Source organism: Bombina bombina, chromosome 4 (assembly GCF_027579735.1).
Source record: "Bombina bombina isolate aBomBom1 chromosome 4, aBomBom1.pri, whole genome shotgun sequence".
In the NCBI taxonomy this organism is placed as follows: Eukaryota; Metazoa; Chordata; class Amphibia; order Anura; family Bombinatoridae; genus Bombina; species Bombina bombina.
Genome location: NC_069502.1, coordinates 637,693,692 through 637,714,529, shown reverse-complemented (window position 1 = coordinate 637,714,529; position 20,838 = coordinate 637,693,692). Strand labels below are relative to the sequence as shown.

At 39.6% G+C, this 20,838-nt stretch overlaps 1 protein-coding gene across 2 annotated transcripts in view; it reads right to left on the bottom strand.

Annotated features, from left to right (window-relative positions):
- Positions 1-940: 940 nt before the first annotated feature.
- Positions 941-20,838, bottom strand: part of STX7 (syntaxin 7) — a 98,711-nt gene continuing 78,813 nt past the window's right edge. For both annotated transcript variants that reach the window (XM_053710673.1, XM_053710672.1), the window contains exon 10: positions 941-5,292. In XM_053710673.1, coding sequence (XP_053566648.1) covers positions 5,197-5,292 — 96 coding nt within the window. In that variant the 3' untranslated portion in view covers positions 941-5,196. The remainder of the gene's footprint in view (positions 5,293-20,838) is intronic.

Below are 20,838 nucleotides of genomic sequence, written 5' to 3'. Positions count from 1 at the left end.
TGTAATAAAACTTAATCTGAAGTGTAAAGTAATATAAAATACAAAGCACAAAATTGTAAATGCAGCAGAACTCTCATGTCATGCAGTGTTATATTGTACTGGGCTTGTCTCTCACATGCAAATGCAGGGATTGCCCCTTAGAGAAGTATAGCAAAATCTGCATTTTAAGAAATTCCCTAGAATTTTGTATTATCAGGCCCTAAGTGCTGGCTAAACAAGCCCTTCTACAAACCAGCCTGAATAAAATCCATGACTCTGCGAATTCAAAAGAATTTCCAACAGTATCCTCTCTCTGCACACCATAAAAGAAAGACGTATACACCTTGTGATAAATGAGTCTGGTTAGAGTAACACCCCTAAATATAGTGTGCCCATTTTTTGTGCAAATGCTAATAAAGTACCCCAAAAGAGCCTAAAGGTATGTCAAATATCCCCAGTCTATGTGATCACTGTGTATATGTCCACTGGGCCGTGGAAAATAAATGTACTTGCCTTTCACAACCTTCTGCTGCCATCACTGCAGGTTGTATTCAGTAGAAGGGCCCATCCAAAAAAGTGCAAGCACAGGATCTAAAGGAGCAGTACCTATTAGACCAGGGTAATGACAGATAAATCTGCATTTCACCTGGGGAGTCAACTGGGAGATCTATTAATGACCAGCTGAACTCCTGTTCACTCCTCGCTGAAGAACTATTGAGGAAGATATAATGGGTCTCATACCAGTTAGTTAGAGAACCCATATTTATGATGTGAAAATCAGGAGCACTTCAGAATTCATAGTCTTTATGTGGAGAAACATTGTACACTAGATTTTTATTTGCATAAATGTTTTGTAGATGATCCAATTATATATATAGAGCACATCTGGAACTAGAATACCCTATTTAATAGTTGGAGTTCATTAAAAAAAAAAACTAACATTAAAGTGTAACACAAAATCAACTGTTTAATGCTTTAATATTTAAAAGTATGATGTTACATTTTCAGTTAGTTTACATGTTAATTCCAATCCAAACATTACAAGTCAGTAGACAAAATTGATGCCTTTTGTTTTTAATCAAACATAAATATCATACAGAAAGAATTGTGCATGATTTTTTTGCATCTTCATTCATTTGTCCAACCTGTTTAAAAAATGCAAAAATATATGGCACAAATAGTGTTTTGTTCAGATCACAATAAGCATTAACTATTCTATACATATGCTAATCATACATTTGGCAACATTAGAATCTAGATTCACTATAACAATTTGTTATACTCAGTGAGACCCACAGTCTGATAACAAGAAGCTTTATTAAAGATAAACCAGACTTTTTAAATTGCTTTTACCTATTATTTGTAAGGGTTTTCATATAATTTAATTAATTTAATATTTTATAACTCAATTTATGATAGCTAACATGTCTCAAGGATCTTGCCACTTACTAAAAACGACACTTAAATTGAAAAAGTACCCTATTTAATACGTAGGAGCAGCTAGACCAAGAGAAAAAAAAAGTACGTTCCAGACAATAGCTTTATGGAGTATAATAAGTATGATCTCATTTTTAAAGTGAATGTAAAGTCAGCTTAATGACTAAGGTTCTCTGTAACAGTTGTTTATAAAAAACTGGAGTTTCATTCATCAATTTGTAAATATTTAAATATATACCTTTATTTTTAATAATTTATGTTGTTTCCCGTTATTCTCATCCTCCACCCGGCATTCGCGCTCCGTCCGTGTTGATTATAATGGACGTCTTCCGAGCCAATAACGGCTCTAACCACAGGGTGACCCAACCCCTTAGGATGACGTAATGAGTCCTTCTTGCGCTTGCGTTCTATTGTGGTTCTCAGCTCGTTAGCGTAAGCGAGTGCACATTTCGCGCATGCGCAATAGACTAGTATACAGAGTTTTTTTAGTATAGTAGTATAGACTAGTATACAGAGTATTTTACTTCTAATTGGCGGTATTACAGGCTGGGGGTAGGAGATCCTGTCCTTCGCTTCGCAACAATAGTATTCATTGAATGTACTGATTCAATGAATACTATGTTGTTTGACAGCGGAAACAGGAGTAACGCATGCGCAATGGCAGACTTAAACGGGAGCGCGCATTGCCGATACGTAAACAGCGGGTGGGACCGCTGTATACGTAATATGGAGGAGAATAAGGAAACAGTGAGTGGGAGGAGCGGGTAAAGTAAATGAACGATATTTACTATATAAAATTAAAAACAAATTAATAGTTTTATTAAAAAATAATATTGGCGGTATGCTTAATAGGATGATTGTCTACATAAATATATCATCCATACCGGAAAAATTGACATTCACTTTAAGTCTCTTAAAGCGAATTTCTCCCTTCGGCAACTAAAATAGGGAGTTTACATTTTTTTTTCATGGATTTTCCTGTAACGAGAGAAAAACATTTTTTGTTCATGCTTGTGAAGTGTTGCTGTCAAACAACTGTGATCTTCTATCCCACAGACCATTATTGCACCAATATGCACTTTCTTTTTGCTTTTTATATAAACGGCTTTAACAAGCTTTTTCCAAGCCAAACATATTTTTAAAATTTAGTTTATTTTTATATGTATGATAGAAATCTTTAGTTTAATGTCCCTTTAAAACATGAACCTTCTCAGTTTTAAAATTATTTCACTAATCTAAGACTATCCAGAGTAATTAAACCACCAGATAGGAAACCTGGTTCTAATATGCTAAAGAAATTGTGTATAGGCCTTTCTGCTATTTCCTTTTTGTTCTCCACAGCTACAAATAATTTAGATATGAGCACTAAACTACAATAGTTCATTTTGGATCACAGGGCACAAAATAAACCGTCAACATATAGTATAGCTACTCATATCGTTCATAGAATAAAAGGATAAATTAGAGTAATTACGATTGTAAAAAATGGGAAGGAAGATGGCCAGACATACAATCAAGACAAGACAAAAGAAGAGCTCAAGTGAGAATCGGTAAATGAAGGATTTGTACAACTAACCTTAGAAGTACATTTTGGCCTATATAGCTCTTGTTTGTAGAGGTACACATATATATCTCTCTAAAGTACACAAGAGGTCCACATCTAAATCCCCCATCATCCATAGGGAGGTAAAACTGCCATGGGTCATTTGCATATATGACAAAAAAAAACACTCAACTAGGAAGCCTCTGAATGAAAGATTTACATAATGAATGGAGAAAACTGAATAAAACTGGCAATGTGCTTAAAGGGACAGTCTACACCAGAATTTTTATTGTTTTAAAAGATAGATAATCCCTTTATTACCCATTTCCCAGTTTTGCATAACCAATACAGTTATAATAATATACTTTTAACCTCTGTGATTATCTTGTATCTAAGCCTCTGCAAACTGCCCCTTTTTTCAGTTCTTTTGACAGACTTGCAGTCTAGCCAATCAGTGCCTGCTCCCAGATAACTTCTCGTGCATGAGCACAGTGTTATCTATATGAAATACGTGAACTAACACCATCTAGTGGTGAAAAACTGTTAAAATGCAATCTGAAAGAGGTGGGCTTCAAGGTCTAAGAAATTAGCATATGAAGCACCTAGGTTAAGCTTTCAACTAAGAATACCAAGAGAACACAGCAAAATTGGTGATAAAAGTAAATTGGAAAATTGTTTAAAATTACATGCTCTAGCTGAATCATGAAAGTTTATTTTGGGCTAGACTGTCCCTTTAATAATTTAGTTTCACAGACTGATTGCTATATTGGTCTATATACAGAATACAAAAGGTGTTATATACAGTATAACTAGGTAACTCGTTTTTACGATGAGCAGATGTAGTGCTCTAAGTATTACAGAACATTGTCAAACGAAAAAAAAAAGCTTTTTGATAAAATAATGCAAATGCTTTTTGAACAGCTTACATATCTACACATCCTTCCACCTTTTATAAAACCACTTATAACAACCAAAAAATAAAATGTAATACAAATCAAAATATTTTTATGATCAATGCAAATTTGAAATAAAAAAAAAATTGTGCTTGCTTTAAATAATCTCTTTGAAAATATTATTAGAAAAGATATAAAATATGTGCAGTTAAACACACATGTAAAGGCACAGACAACCTTTAATTAATAAACACTAAAACAAAAAAAGAAAGGAAAGCTGCAATTGAATTGACGCAGCAAAAGTTACAAAGTTGTTCTCTAAAATAATGACTTTTAAATAAAATTTCAGTCTGTAGTTCTGTTTTTATATGAAAACAATATATACAAAAAAGAAACAATACACAGAAGACATTTTGTGAAAAACTGCAAGCTTAAAGGGATATAAAACCGTCTGTTTCATTGTCGTAATAAAAAAGCACTAAGCAGGGGCTTATACTTAATAGAAATAATTGAAATATGTATACATAATTTTAAAAGGATTTTATTTTTTTACTTCTTTGTGAAGTGTCCATTACTTTCTGTCACAACCCAACAGGAAGGGATATCTAGCTTGATGTCATACATCTTCTATAGTAACATGAGTAATTATTCAGTAAAAGCTAGAGAGAGAGACAGGAAGTCAGCTTCTGCCCATGCTCAGAAGAGGCAGAATTCAACTGAGAATTTCTAAGAGCTCATTTTGCAAGAAAACAAGAAAGTTGTTTGCTGTTTATTAACACACACTGTTTTTTTAATGTTTACTTTGATTTCACATATATTTTTTATTTTTACTAAATGAGCACTTTCATATCCCTTTAAGCTAGTTTCGCAAAACAGTAAAATGTGCAACTAAATAAAAGCATTGTATTGGGTTTTCTTTTTTTAAAAGCAAATGAATACATTTGACACATAATTAATGTAGAAGCTGACAAGAACTACCTAACTACAAAGTAAAACAAATTATTTGGCATGTCATGTCGCAGCAACAACAAATCAGGAGTGATAGATTGTGGTTTAGTACAATTTTTTTAACAAATTAGAAAGGTACCAGTTCATGTTATAAGGAAATATAATGACATATACTGCTGTCTCTCTACTAATATTTTTACAAAGATGTCACATATACAATTCAGCAACAAACATACAGGTGACAGTAGAAAGACCAGGCAACATAAGCAGCAATAAAACAAAACTACTATATACATTGGTCAGATTAGTTAATCTTCAGAATATGCAAAAGCTGCCTATTCATTTAGGAAATAAAGATGGGAAGAATGAAGTGCTGTTTTGGGGGCATCCTGGCTTTTAGCTTTTTGTAGCTCCCCAGATAATCAATCCAAGAATGGTTCCCAGGACCGCTACTACAGCGATGATAATGCATATCTTTCTTCTGGATTTGCGCTGTAAAAGAAGAAAGGAAAGTTCTATAAATGTAATATAAGTTTATATAAAGGAGCTTAGAGTAATATGTATTCTAAAATTTTGGCCACCTTCGATTTATGTTTATTATGTTGAACAACCTCAGTTGAAGAAAACTCTTTCATGAAAAATGAGAGGACAATGATATTGCAGATGAGAACCAAACTGCGTGTCCTCACTTTTCTCTATAGATTGAATGTCTTGTACAATTAGTATGAACCAAAATATATATTGGTGCCCATTTAACTCTCCTTTTAGAGTACTGTATTATTGTGTCATTGCGAAGATTATCTTTAAATACAGATTTAGGTCAATAATATACCAAGTGATTTCTAATTCAGTTGTATTCAGTTGTGCATGTCAATGATAAGAGAATTAGAAACAATAAACATCTAGGTTATAATTATAATGAATTTAAATGTTGTTAATAACGGAACCGGAGCCGTTTTAAGCTTTAACCCCTTTACAGTCCTCCCTGGTATCTGCTTTGCTGAGACCCAACCAAACCCAAAGGGGAATACGATACCAAATGACGCCTTCAGAAGTCTTTTATAAGTATCAGAGCTCCTCTCACATGCGACTGCATGCCATGCCTCTCAAAAACAAGTGCGCAACACCGGCGCGAAAATGAGACTCTGCCTATGCTTTGGGAAAGCCCCTAAAGAATAAGGTGTCTAAAACAGTGCCTGCCGATATTATTATATCAAAATACCCAGAATAAATGATTCCTCAAGGCTAAATAAGTGTTAATATCAATCGATTTAGCCCAAAAAAGGTCTACAGTCTAAATAAGCCCTTGTGAAGCCCTTATTTACAATCGTAATAAACATGGCTTACCGGATCCCATAGGGAAAATGACAGCTTCCAGCATTACATCGTCTTGTTAGAATGTGTCATACCTCAAGCAGCAAAGGACTGCAAACTGTTCCCCCAACTGAAGTTAATTGCTCTCAACAGTCCTGTGTGGAACAGCCATGGATTTTAGTTACGGTTGCTAAAATCATTTTCCTCATACAAACAGAATTCTTCATCTCTTTTCTGTTTCTGAGTAAATAGTACGTACCAGCACTATTTGAAAATAACAAACTCTTGATTGAATAATGAAAAACTACAGTTAAACACTAAAAAACTCTAAGCCATCTCCGTGGAGATGTTGCCTGTACAACGGCAAAGAGAATGACTGGGGTAGGCGGAGCCTAGGAGGGATCATGTGACCAGCTTTGCTGGGCTCTTTGCCATTTCCTGTTGGGGAAGAGAATATCCCACAAGTAAGGATGACGCCGTGGACCGGACACACCTATGTTGGAGAAAAGGAGGAGATAAATCCCCCCAAGAAAGGGGGCAGATGTAAAGCAAGATGTAAAGCAAGGCACAAAGCCACGGGCCAAACCCAGAGATCACATCTCCACACACTCAGAGAGAGCTAAAGTACGACAGAGTCGCACTAGACCCAAGAGCCCCAAAAGGCTTACCAAACACCCCAGAGAAACATCGAGTACAAAGCCCCGAAGAGGGAGAGAACAAGACTAATCTCCATAATCTCCTCCAGAGCCCCAAGAGAGCACATCCAAGGAACATGATGCAGGGCATCCCTTTGTAGAAAAACCCCTAAGTGAAGCTTGGAAAAGGAGACAATGCAGCCCATCGTCCCAGAAATGGAACAAATAACTCCCTCAGGACAAGCTGCAAGAAAAGTCTCAACTCAAAGGAAGAGATCAACAGGAACAGTCCAAGAAAGGACACCCAATAACCCAAGGGCAAACCGGCGGCAAAAAGGAACCAAGTCCTACAATCCTCTAACCCACACAGGAGAGAAACACTCCAGTCCCGATAGGATGTCGTCTACAACAGAGAGAGTTGCAGCGGAACTTTAAAATATGAGTGTACAAGTAAAGCGCTGCAAAGCCCCATTAAGGGACTCAAGGCACTGCTCATTTTATCAATCTTGAAAGGAGGAAAGGCCGAGTAGACCTTGCTGGGGATCGAAACTGCGACCCTCGCTACAGTACAGAGTAGCCATGGTGTATTAGAACACTGAGCTAGCTATCCCGCTAGCCCCAGATGCTGAAACTTGTAAGAACAACAAATGAACAATGCAGAGCACTTTGCACCAAAACCAGAACAACCCAGCCGAACAGGCGCCGGGTGACTTAACTAGGCCTCACGACAGAAGTTAACAGAACCCAATCAGGACCAGCCTGAAAGGGGAGAGCAACAGTCAACATAGGACTAAACACGTCCTAGACCAACTTCCTCAGAAGTAACATAGCGATCAAATTATCGCGAGTATCGATTCCAGATTTTTTTTTCCAAGGAAAATATAACTTAACATGAGCTTTAACGAAATAAAATATTATCCTAACCGGTTAAAATAAAAGAAGGCACCCCTTAGGGTATCGCCTAAGAAAAAACAGCCAGTCCAACAGGGACCCTGTTCTTCCAAGCTCAAAAACTGGACGCTACACAACCAACAAGACTATAAAAAGATTACGACATCCCCTTATATCTAATGCTGAAGGCTATTCAGAAGAAGACTTAGGATTCTCTGACCCATCCACGACAGGCTCTGCTACCGATGCCAAAGCATGCCTCAATAAGACACGAAGGCGCCCCAGTCTATATCGAAAAGTACAGCATACCCCCGCCGGAGCAAAAGACCCCCTGTAGACTCAGGGAAAGTCATTCACCCAGAGAGCTGAACAGGCCTCATGCCTGAAGAGCCCCGGAAACCAGAACACGAACAGTATCTTAAGGCACCCTCTGGAAGCTATAGATTCACCAGCGCCAAGATCATGGACATGCAACATCGTGCCGAAACCCTCGGGGGAAACAAGCCACCTTCCAAAGAAGGATAAGCAAAGTCTGGGTCGCCTGCATGTGTAGTAAGAGAATGTTTAAGGGAACTCGCCACTCGGGGGACAGAACCCCCAGAGGCTGATGGCTCAGCGGCCCCTTGAGTCCCCAATTCAGAGGAATTGAGCACTCTAATACGGCATTCAGAACATAACTAGTAGGCTAGTATCATCCGGGAGAAAATGCATTCTGCGCAAGGAGTAGAAAATAAAACAGACGTCCATCTCCGCAATATCAGATTCCTCATTCCTCCATAACTAGGATATTGATACAAGAATGGACCAGATAAAAAAATCTAAAACGGCACCTGATACCCCCTGTGGCTGGGGCACTCACCACCTCCTATGTACCAGACACCAGTGGAACAGATTTTCTCCGTTGCCACACAGTCAGGAACACGGAAATGAAGAAAAACATGTGACCATACCCTGTCACAAGGTGAACCGTATAGTCCAAAAAGCGCGCCCAACAAAAAGGTTGCGTCACTTGAAAGAAAAAAAAAACATTATGTTCCACAAGCCATGAGCCTAAAAACACTACACATAAGCAGGTTGAATCACATAAGCCTGATGAAACGGCTAACCAGCCGAGAAACGCGTTGTTTTTCTTGCAATAAATTACGGATTTTATATATACCTTACTTGTCCTGTGATTCGATCACATTTAACCTATATTTCTCCAAGTGGGAACTCTTGTACCTCACTCTGACACCTGTCATCAGTAATCACAGCTGATCTCTGCTTGTCGGAGCCTAACGGAACTACCTGCTGCTGATTGGAGGTCACCGTGTGACGTGAATTAGCCCCGGTGTGTCTGTCGGGCGACTCAGAACAGTCCCGATCTGCGAGTAGAGGCACGGAATTTGTGCCGCCCCGCTTGTGAGTATTTGGAACTACGGGGGGGAGGTCTGCGTGTCAATTTTGGTTGGATCCACGATGCTGTTTTATGGGTGGCGCCTCTCTCTTTTCTCCCTTCTCTTGAATCACATAACAAGCATTATTAAAACCGCCCCTGTTCAATAACCCACCTCAGGAGATATTACCCTTGATTCCAAGATACTAAAGGAGTCTTACTAAGATCCTGAGACAAAATTGAGACCCGCAAGGTGGTAGGCCCCTCAGGAAACATAATACAGTACATTTCTGAAGAAAGTAAAATGAAACGGTCTTACCGGAATCTACGCCGTGGAACAGGAACACGGCCCTTCAAGTGTGACGGATCGCCTCCGCCATGGACTTGAGAGAAGAAAGCAGACAGCGAAACTCGTCAACGCAGATTGCTTGTGGGGCTGTTAATATGAGTCGGGATGGTTTCGCAGGAAGACTCTCCCTGCATCTCCGGACTCTAACTTTCATCCATGCCCTCACTGAGGGGATGATAGGATTACTTAAAACTCCCGTCCCATGTCGAAGAGTACTACCCTCCATAAAAGACGATTGACAATCTGACACTTCTCTGCCAACCTCCTGGGACGAAAAGCAAAGAATGACTGGGGGATGAGGGAAGTGGGAGGAGTATTTAAGCCTTTGGCTGGGGTGTCTTTGCCTCCTCCTGGTGGCCAGGTTCTGAATTCCTAAAAGTAATGAATGCAGCTGTGGACTCTTTCCATCTATTTAATTTATAACCGCCCTCTCAGTATGTTAAAATATAAAAAACTGACATTATTTTGAACTAACAAAGGGCCAGATTAAGAGTGGCGAGCTGTTTTGCGCAAGCGACATCAGGTTTATCCTGGCTGTTTGCGTGCGTTGGAAGGATCGCTCGTATTACAAGTTAAAGGGACAGTCAACACCAGAATTTGTGTTGTTTAAAAAGATAGATAATCCCTTCATTACCCATTCTCCAGTTTTGCATAACCAACACAATTATAATACATGTTTTACCTCTGTGATTACCTTGCATCTAAGCCTCTGCAAACTACCCCCTTATTTCAGTTCTTTTGACAGACTTGCATTTTAGCCAATCAGTACTCACTCTTATGAGCTTCACGTGCATGTTATCTATATGAAACACATGAACTAATGCCCTCTAGTGGTTAAATAATGACAAAATGTTTTCAGACTAGAGGCAGCCTTCAAGGTGTAAGAAATTAGCATATGAACCTCCTAGGTTTAGCTTTCAACTAAGAATACTAAGAGAACAAAGCTAAATTGTTGATAAAAGTATATTAGTTTTTTTTTTTACTTAACTGTCCCTTTAAAGTAAATGCAAACGCATGAGCGTAATGGAGATTTACACTAAAATGATTACCACAACCTCAGAGCTTTGGTTAACTGTTACACGAGACAAAAAAGTGTCACAAAACACATCAAAAATACATTTAAAAGTTACACTCATAACACGAATAAAGATTTTTTTTTTTTTTTTAAATTGCACAAAAAAAGTTATAAATACCTATTCCCAGTTTGTTTGATTGAGAGCTTGCATTGTATGGCTTTATTAGGGACCCAGGTTTTGGGATAGACCTTGACGTGGTACCTGGGCTTGTCCCATTTGGCCAGATGCGGTAACTAACTCTTCCAGTCTTGCTTTTAATCTTAGCTGAGTACTTGCAAGTGAGTGCTAGAGTGTGTGTGTGTGTATATATATATATATATATATATATATATATATATATACACACATATACATATACACACACACACACATATACAGGTGGCCCTCGTTTTACAACGGTTCAATTTACACCGTTTCAGAATAACAACCTTTTTTTCCAGTCATGTGACTGCTATTGAAAAGCATTGAGAAGCAGTGCATTTATTAAAATAGCCAGTAGGTGGCGCTGTCCGCTTGTGTTGCAGCAAAGCCAAGCAAGCTGAAATTAATCAGTTTAACCAGACCTGAGCTGTCGAGCAGATTTATAAGGAACAAGATCTTCCTGTCTATAAATCAGTCCAGATTGGAATGCATAGAAAACATAATTTTATCAGATAAGCATAAATTATGTTTTCTCCTGTTAAGTGTGGTCAGTCCACGGGTCATCATTACTTCTGGGATACCAATACCAAAGCAAAAGTACACGGATGACGGGAGGGACAGGCAGGATCTTTATACAGAAGGAACCACTGCCTGAAGAACCTTTCTCCCAAAAATAGCCTCCGAAGAAGCAAAAGTGTCAAATTTGTAAAATTTGGAAAAAGTATGAAGCGAAGACCAAGTTGCAGCCTTGCAAATCTGTTCAACAGAGGCCTCATTCTTAAAGGCCCAAGTGGAAGCCACAGCTCTAGTGGAATGAGCTGTAATTCTTTCAGGAGGCTGCTGTCCAGCAGTCTCATAAGCTAAACGTATTATGCTACGAAGCCAAAACGAGAGAGAGGTAGCAGAAGCTTTTTGACCTCTCCTCTGACCAGAATAAACGACAAACAGGGAAGACGTTTGTCGAAAGTCTTTAGTTGCCTGTAAATAAAATTTTAGGGCACGAACTACATCCAGATTGTGCAAAAGACGTTCCTTCTTTGAAGAAGGATTTGGACACAAGGATGGAACAACAATCTCTTGATTGATATTCCTGTTAGTGACTACCTTAGGTAAGAACCCAGGTTTAGTACGCAGAACTACCTTATCCGAGTGAAAAATCAGATAAGGAGAATCACAATGTAAGGCTGATAACTCAGAGACTCTACGAGCCGAGGAAATAGCCATTAAGAACAGAACTTTCCAAGATAACAACTTTATATCAATGGAATGAAGGGGTTCAAACGGAACGCCCTGTAAAACGTTAAGAACAAGGTTTAAACTCCATGGCGGAGCAACAGTTTTAAACACAGGCTTAATCCTAGCCAAAGCCTGACAAAAAGCCTGAACGTCTGAAACTTCTGACAGACGTTTGTGTAACAGAATAGACAGAGCTGAGATCTGTCCCTTTAAGGAACTAGCAGATAAACCCTTTTCTAACCCTTCTTTTAGAAAAGACAATATCCTAGGAATCCTAACCTTACTCCAAGAGTAACCTTTGGATTCACACCAATATAGGTATTTACGCCATATTTTATGGTAAATCCTTCTGGTAACAGGTTTCCTAGCCTGTATTAAGGTATCAATTACTGACTCAGAAAATCCACGTTTTGATAAAATCAAGCGTTCAATTTCCAGGCAGTCAGCTTCAGAGAAATTAGATTTTGATGTTTGAAGGGACCCTGAATCAGAAGGTCCTGTCTCAGAGGCAGAGACCAAGGTGGACAGGATGACATGTCCACTAGATCTGCATACCAGGTCCTGCGTGGCCACGCAGGCGCTATTAGAATAACTGATGCTTTCTCCTGTTTGATCCTGGCAATCAATCGAGGAAGCATCGGGAAGGGTGGAAACACATAAGCCTTCCCGAAGGTCCAAGGTGCTGTCAAAGCATCCACCAGGGCCGCTCCCGGATCCCTGGATCTGGACCCGTAACGAGGAAGCTTGGCGTTCTGTCGAGACGCCATTAGATCTATTTCTGGTTTGCCCCAACGTCGAATTATTTGAGCAAAGACTTCCGGATGAAGTTCCCACTCCCCCGGATGAAAAGTCTGACGACTTAGGAAATCCGCCTCCCAGTTCTCCACTCCCGGAATGTGGATTGCTGACAGGTGGCAAGAGTGAGACTCTGCCCAGCGAATTATCTTTGATACTTCCATCATCGCTAGGGAGCTTCTTGTCCCTCCTTGATGGTTGATGTAAGCTACAGTTGTGATGTTGTCCGACTGAAACCTGATGAACCCCCGCGTTGTTAACTGGGGCCAAGCCAGAAGAGCATTGAGAACTGCTCTCAATTCCAGAATGTTTATTGGCAGGAGACTCTCCTCCTGAGTCCAAGATCCCTGAGCCTTCAGGTAATTCCAGACAGCGCCCCAACCTAGCAGGCTGGCGTCTGTTGTTACAATCGTCCAATCTGGCCTGCTGAATGGCATCCCCCTGGACAGATGTGGTCGAGAAAGCCACCATAGAAGAGAATTTCTGGTCTCTTGATCCAGATTCAGAGTAGGGGACAAATCTGAGTAATCCCCATTCCACTGACTTAGCATGCACAATTGCAGCGGTCTGAGGTGTAGGCGTGCAAAAGGTACTATGTCCATTGCCGCTACCATTAAGCCGATCACCTCCATGCATTGAGCCACTGACGGGAGTTGAATGGAATGAAGGACACGGCAAGCGTTTTGAAGTTTTGTTAACCTGTCTTCTGTCAGGTAGATCTTCATTTCTACAGAATCTATAAGAGTCCCCAAGAAGGGAACTCTTGTGAGTGGAAAGAGAGAACTCTTCTTTTCGTTTACCTTCCACCCATGCGATCTTAGAAATGCCAGTACTAACTCTGTATGAGACTTGGCAGTTTGAAAGCTTGAAGCTTGTATCAGAATGTCGTCTAGGTATGGAGCTACCGAAATTCCTCGCGGTCTTAGCACCGCCAGAAGAGCCCCCAGAACCTTTGTGAAGATTCTTGGAGCCGTAGCCAACCCGAATGGAAGAGCTACAAACTGGTAATGCCTGTCTAGGAAGGCAAACCTTAGGTACCGGTAATGATCTCTGTGAATCGGTATGTGAAGGTAAGCATCCTTTAAATCCACTGTGGTCATGTACTGACCCTTTTGGATCATGGGTAGAATTGTCTGAATAGTTTCCATTTTGAACGATGGAACTCTTAGGAATTTGTTTAGGATCTTTAAATCCAAGATTGGTCTGAAGGTTCCTTCTTTCTTGGGAACCACAAACAGATTTGAGTAAAACCCCTGTCCGTGTTCCGACCGCGGAACCGGATGGATCACTCCCATTAGTAACAGATCTTGTACGCAGCGTAAAAACGCCTCCTTCTTTATTTGGTTTGTTGACAACCTTGACAGATGGAATCTCCCCTTTGGAGGAGAGGATTTGAAGTCCAGAAGATATCCCTGAGATATGATCTCTAACGCCCAGGGATCCTGGACATCTCTTGCCCAAGCCTGGGCGAAGAGAGAAAGTCTGCCCCCCACTAGATCCGTTCCCGGATCGGGGGCCCTCAATTCATGCTGTCTTAGGGGCAGCAGCAGGTTTTCTGGCCTGCTTGCCCTTGTTCCAGGACTGGTTAGGTCTCCAGCCTTGTCTGTAACGAGCAACAGCTCCTTCCTGTTTTGGTGCAGAGGAAGTTGATGCTGCTCCTGCCTTGAAATTACGAAAGGAACGAAAATTAGACTGTCTAGCCCTAGGTTTGGCTCTGTCTTGAGGCAGGGCATGGCCTTTACCTCCTGTAATGTCAGCGATAATTTCTTTCAAACCGGGCCCGAATAAGGTCTGCCCTTTGAAAGGTATGTTAAGTAACTTAGATTTAGAAGTAACGTCAGCTGACCAGGATTTTAGCCACAGTGCTCTGCGTGCCTGAATGGCGAATCCGGAATTCTTAGCCGTAAGTTTAGTTAAATGTACTACGGCATCTGAAACAAATGAGTTAGCTAGCTTAAGTGTTTTAAGCCTGTTTGAAATCTCTTCGATAGTAATTGAGTCAAGAGTCTCTTCCAGGGACTCGGACCAAAAAGCGGCCGCAGCCGTGACAGACGCAATACATGCAAGGGGTTGCAATATAAAACCTTGTTGAACAAACATTTTCTTAAGGTAACCCTCTAATTTTTTATCCATTGGATCTGAAAAGGCACAGCTATCCTCCACTGGGATAGTGGTACGCTTAGCCAGAGTAGAAACCGCTCCCTCCACCTTAGGGATCGTCTGCCATAAGTCCCGTGTGGTGGCGTCTATTGGGAACATTTTCCTAAATACAGGAGGGGGTACACCGGGCCTATCCCACTCCTTAGTAATTATCTCTGTAAGCCTCTTAGGTATAGGAAATATGTCAGTACTCGCCGGTACCGCATAGTATCTATCCAGCCTACATAATTTCTCTGGGATTGCAACGGTGTTACAATCATTCAGAGCCGCTAATACCTCCCCTAGTAGAACGCGGAGGTTTTCAAGCTTAAACTTAAAATTAGAAATGTCTGAGTCCACTCTATTGGGATCAGAACCGGATCAGAACCGTCACCTGCAGATTGAAGCTCTCCGTCCTCATGTTCCGCATACTGTGACCCAGTATCTGACATGGCCCTAGTATTATCAGCGCACTCTGTTCTCACCCCAGAGTGGTCACGCTTCCCTCTAAGTTCGGGTAATTTAGACAAAACTTCAGTCATAACATTAGCCATGTCCTGCAATGTGATTTGTAATGGCCGCCCTGAAGTACTCGGCGTTACCATATCACGCACCTCCCGAGCGGGAGATGCAGGTACGGACACGTGAGGCAAGTTAGTCGGCATAACTTTCCCCTCGTTGTTTGGTGAATGATGTTCAATTTGTACAGATTGACTTTTATTTAAAGTAGCATCAATGCAATTAGTACATAAATTTCTATTGGGCTCCACTTTGGCTTTAGCACATATAGCACAGAGATATTCCTCTGAGTCAGACATGTTAAACACACTAGCAATTAAACCAGCAACTTGGAAATACTTTTCAATTTAATTTTCAATAGTATGAAAAAAACGTACTGTGCCTTTAAGAAGCACAGAAGTTATGACAGTTGAGAAACAATAAAACGGATAAACTATAAAATCAAATTCTTTCCGGTAAAAATACAAATTTAGCAAAGGATTGCCCCCATTAGCAATGGATAACTAACCCTTAAATAGCAGAAAAAATGTACAGAATATAACGTTTTTTATCACAGTCAAAGCACTATCTCACAGGTCTGCTGTGAGTGATTACCTCCCTCAAAATAACTTTTGAAGACCCTTGAGCTCTGTAGAGACGAACCGGATCATGCAGGGAAGAAAAAACAGACTTGTGACTGAATTCCTGATGCGTAGTAAAAGCGCCAAATTAAGCCCCTCCCCCTCACACACAACAGTGAGGGAGATCAGTAAACTGTCAAAAATTAAATAAAATGCCCGCCAAGTGGATAATTAGTGCCCAACACAATTTTTCACCCAGTACCTCAGAAAATTAAACGATTTAACATGCCAGCAAAACGTTTAACCTCAAATAAATAAATTGTCACAGAAACCTACTGCTAGCCGTTCTCACTGCAATATAGGCTAAGGTTTTATTCATACAGTATCATTCCAGTGAAGTGCCATTCCCCAGAATACTGAAGTGAAAATATACATACATGACAGCCTGATACCAGTTGCTACTACTGCATTTAAGGCTGAACTTACTTTATAATATATAGGTATTTGCAGTATTTTCTAGTCAATTCCATTCTCAGAAAATAATAAGCTGCTACATACCTCTTTGCAGGTGAACCTGCCCGCTGTCCCCTGATCTGAAGTATACCTCACCCCTCAGATGGCCGAGAACAGCAACATGATCTTAACTACTCCGGTTAAAATCATATAGAAACTCAGGTAGATTCTTCTTCAAATTCTCTCTGAGAATGAACAACACACTCCGGTGCTGTTTTAAAATAACAAACTTTTGATTGAAGTCATAAAATCTAAGTAAAATCACCACAGTCCTCTCACACATCCTATCTATTAGTTGGGTGCAAGAGAATGACTGGGTGTGACGTAGAGGGGAGGAGCTATATAGCAGCTCTGATGGGTGATCCTCTTGCACTTCCTGTTGGGGAGGAGTTAATATCCCAGAAGTAATGATGACCCGTGGACTGACCACACTTAACAGGAGAAAGAACTGTTTGCAGAAAAGTGCAAGTGAAGTCTGTGTTGTGTGATTATTTTATTAGGTTTAGAATGCTGTTTAGCAAATGTTTTTGTTCATTTAACTTAGTTTAATTATATATTCTGTGTTGTGTGATTATTTTATTAGGTTTATAATGCTGTTTAGCATTTAAAGTCTTCATTTCAAAGCTTTAAAAATAATGTATTAGGTGTTACTTATGACAATTTTGAGAGGGGCCTGGAACCTATCTCCCTCACTTCCCACTGACTTACATTATAAACTGGGTTTCAATTTACAACGGTTTCAATTTACAACCATTCCTTCTGGAACCTAACCCCGGCGTAAACTGAGGGCTACCTGTATATATACACATATACATATACACACGAAAGTTCATAGGGATTTTAACTCTCACCTCTTAAGATACGAGCCAGGGTGTCGGGAACAGCAATATCCAATTCCAAGTAATAGATCCGCACTCGCTGGACTTTCAAAAAACAATAGTTTATTGTGTACAATACTGTACACAATAAACTATTGGTTTTTTTTTTAAAGTTGAGTGCGGATCTATCACTTGGAATTATATATATATATATAAATAAATAAAAGGAAAGAGAAAGGAAGGCGCTATGGTGTGTAATACTGTGAATCTCTATTGGGGTCTTCAAATCGGTATATGTCTAAAGAGAAGTGAATAAAATATAAAGGCATCAAATATCAATGCATTTAAAAATAAGAATGTGTGCAATGTAAATACAATGTTATTTCAATAATATTTCACCTCCGGTGCAGACAAGTTGTAGCAATGTACCAAACCAACTAAAAAACACTGAAATTGCAAGTGCTTTACAGATGTCCATATATTATAATCCGTATAAAAGGCACTCAAATCCCCTTCAATGTAAATGCTCAATTGTGCATACGGATAAAAAAAGTAATACTGATTATCCTAAATGATTATTTCTGAATAAAGTGCAGAAAAAAACAAGTCACCATCAGGGTTGCTGCTTACACTCCTTACCCCCAATCATATGAGGTAAGAGAGAGCACAGGTCGGCCCTTGGAAATCCACACTTCGAAGTAAATAATAGAGTTCTTTCCCAGTCTCTTATTAAATGTCACATGAAATAAAAGAATTTCCAGGCAGATGAAGGCTCCGGTGCCTAGCCCAGCTGCTCTCTCCTACCCTGCAGCCATGGTCAACCTACCCACTGGAATAGAGGTGCTCAGGACATATTCAGGAACCTTCATCTGCCTGGAAATTCTTTAATTTCATGTGACATATTTTTACATTGCACACATTCTTATTTTTAAATGCATTGATATTTGATACCTTTATATTTTATTCACTTCTCTTTAGACATATACCAATTTGAAGACCCCAATAGGGATTCACAGTTTTACACACCATAGTGCCTTCCTTTCTCTTTCCTCCGATGTTTCTATTTTAGTATAAGAGCATATTGTTTAGGGGCAATAGGCACTTAACTACTTAGGTAGTAGAAGCTCGTGTTTGTACTGTTTCAACATTTACAATCTGCATTTTCTTTTATCCAGCACTTTTTTTACACTTTTTGAGATATACCTGTATATATACACACACACACACTCACATACACACACAGGCATGACTAGAAAACACAGGGTCCAGGTGCAAGAAACTAAGAAGGCCCCCCACCCCCCCAAAAAATGTGAATTTGACATCTTTTCTTCTTCTTTTTTTTTAACATATCAAAAATTGTGAATCAGATTACATGTCTGCAAAAGGGGGTACCCTGTGCCCACAGTCTGTGAGATGGTCTAACCCCCTATTACTGTATATAGTGACACTGTTTAACCCACCAGTACTGTATATAGTGAGTTAGTGACACAGTCTGTACTGTAATCTGCCGGTGAGATGGCTGGCCTGACCCTACCCGCCCCAGTACTTTGTATAGTGACCCCCATACTGTATATAGTGGTACTGTATAGTGACACAGTTTACCCCCCCCATGCTGTAGTAACAACGTCTGTAATCTGCTGGTTCCACAAACATACATGCATAAATACACACACAGTCACATACACACATAAACACCAATGGGTAAAACAGAAACACTAACCCCTGTAGTCAGAGACACTAGTGAAGCATTACGTCACACTCACATGATATGCAGGCAGCGGCAGGTCAACGTTTTTTATTGAGAACATTTTTTATTAGAAAAGCAAGAATAGTGTGTGTGTGGGGGGGGGGGGGGGGGGGGAAACTAACACCCAATTTGCATGCAAACCTGATCGCATTTTATCAAGTGCGCTTAACCGTCATGAAAATGTAAATATATTTTTTAAATTCCAATGTTCTTTACATAGCAGAATGTTTTGTTTTTTTAGTACAATATATATCTTTATATTACACCAAATATGAGAAGTATAATGTAAATAAATTTTAAAAAAAATGTTTTATATATATATATATATATATATATATATATATATACACACACACACACACACACACATATATATATATATATATATATATATATATACACACACACACATACACACACACACACACTTTAAAAATTCAGATGAAAACACAAAACAAATATATACATTTATTCAAGCTCTTGAAAGTCTGAGGATAAGGACTTTCTATCTCCTTTTTAATCTACCGCTAAAATTCTTTTCATGAATGGAAAAGCAGCTGTGATTGCTGCCATCATAAATTAGGTCCAGAAGCAGAGGCCCTGCAAAGACACAGATACATACACACAGACAAACTGAGATATTCACACACACAGATACAAGCATTTATAAACACACATACACACAAATACAGACACAAACACACAAATACAAAATCACAGATACATGCAGACATATACACAAAAACTCAAATACAAACACTTCTAAACACACATGAACACACACAGATGCATACATTCGGACACACAACAATTCAGACACACGGATACAGACACCCATAAACACACACATACATGTGTGACGCACACACACACACACACAATTACAAGTATAGATGCATATACAGATATACACATACACAAAGAACAATCATACAGTTGTGCGCATAAGTTTACATACCCTGGCAGAATTTATGATTTCTTGGCCATTTTTCAAATAATATGAATGATAACACAAAAACTTTTCTTTCACTCATGGTTCGTGTTTTTCTGAAGACATTTATTATCAATCAACTGTGTTTACTCTTTTTAAATCATAATGACAACAGAAACTAACCAAATGACCCTGATCTAAAGTTTACATACCCCAGTTCTTAATACCGTGTATTGCCCCCTTTAACATTATTGACAGCTTGAAGTATTTTGTAGTATTTGTGGATGAGGCTCTTTATCTTCTCAGATGGTAAAGCTGCCCATTCTTCCTGGCAAAAAGCCTCTAGTGCCTGTAAATACTTGGGCTGTCTTGCATGAACTGCACGTTTGAGATCTACCAAGAGTGGCTCAATGATATTGAGGTCAGGAGACTGAGATGGCCACTCCAGAACCTTCACTTTATTCTGCTGTAGCCAATTACAGGTCTACTTGGCCTTGTATTTAGGATCATTGGCATGTTGGAATGTCCAAGTACGTCCCATGCAAGGCTTCCGGGCTGATGAATGCAAATTTTCTTCCAGTATTTTTTGATAACATACTGCATTCATCTTGCCATCAATTTTGACCAAATTTCCTGTGCCTTTGTAGCTCACACATCCCCAAAATATCAGCGATCCACCTCCATGTTTCAAAGTAGGAATGGTGTACCTTTCATCATAGGCCTTGTTGACTCCTCTCTAAATGTAGCGTTTATGGTTGTGGCCAAAAAGCTCAATTTTGGTCTCATCACTCCAAATTACTTTGTGCCAGAAGGTTTGAGGCTTGTCTCTGTGCTGTTTGGCGTATTGTAAGCGGGATAATTTGTGGCATTTGCGTAGTAATGGCTTTCTTCTGGCGACTCGACCATGCAGCCCATCTTTCTTTAAGTGCCTCCTTATTGTGCGCATCTTGAAACAGCAACACCACATGTTTTAAGAGAGTCCTGTATTTCACCTGAAGT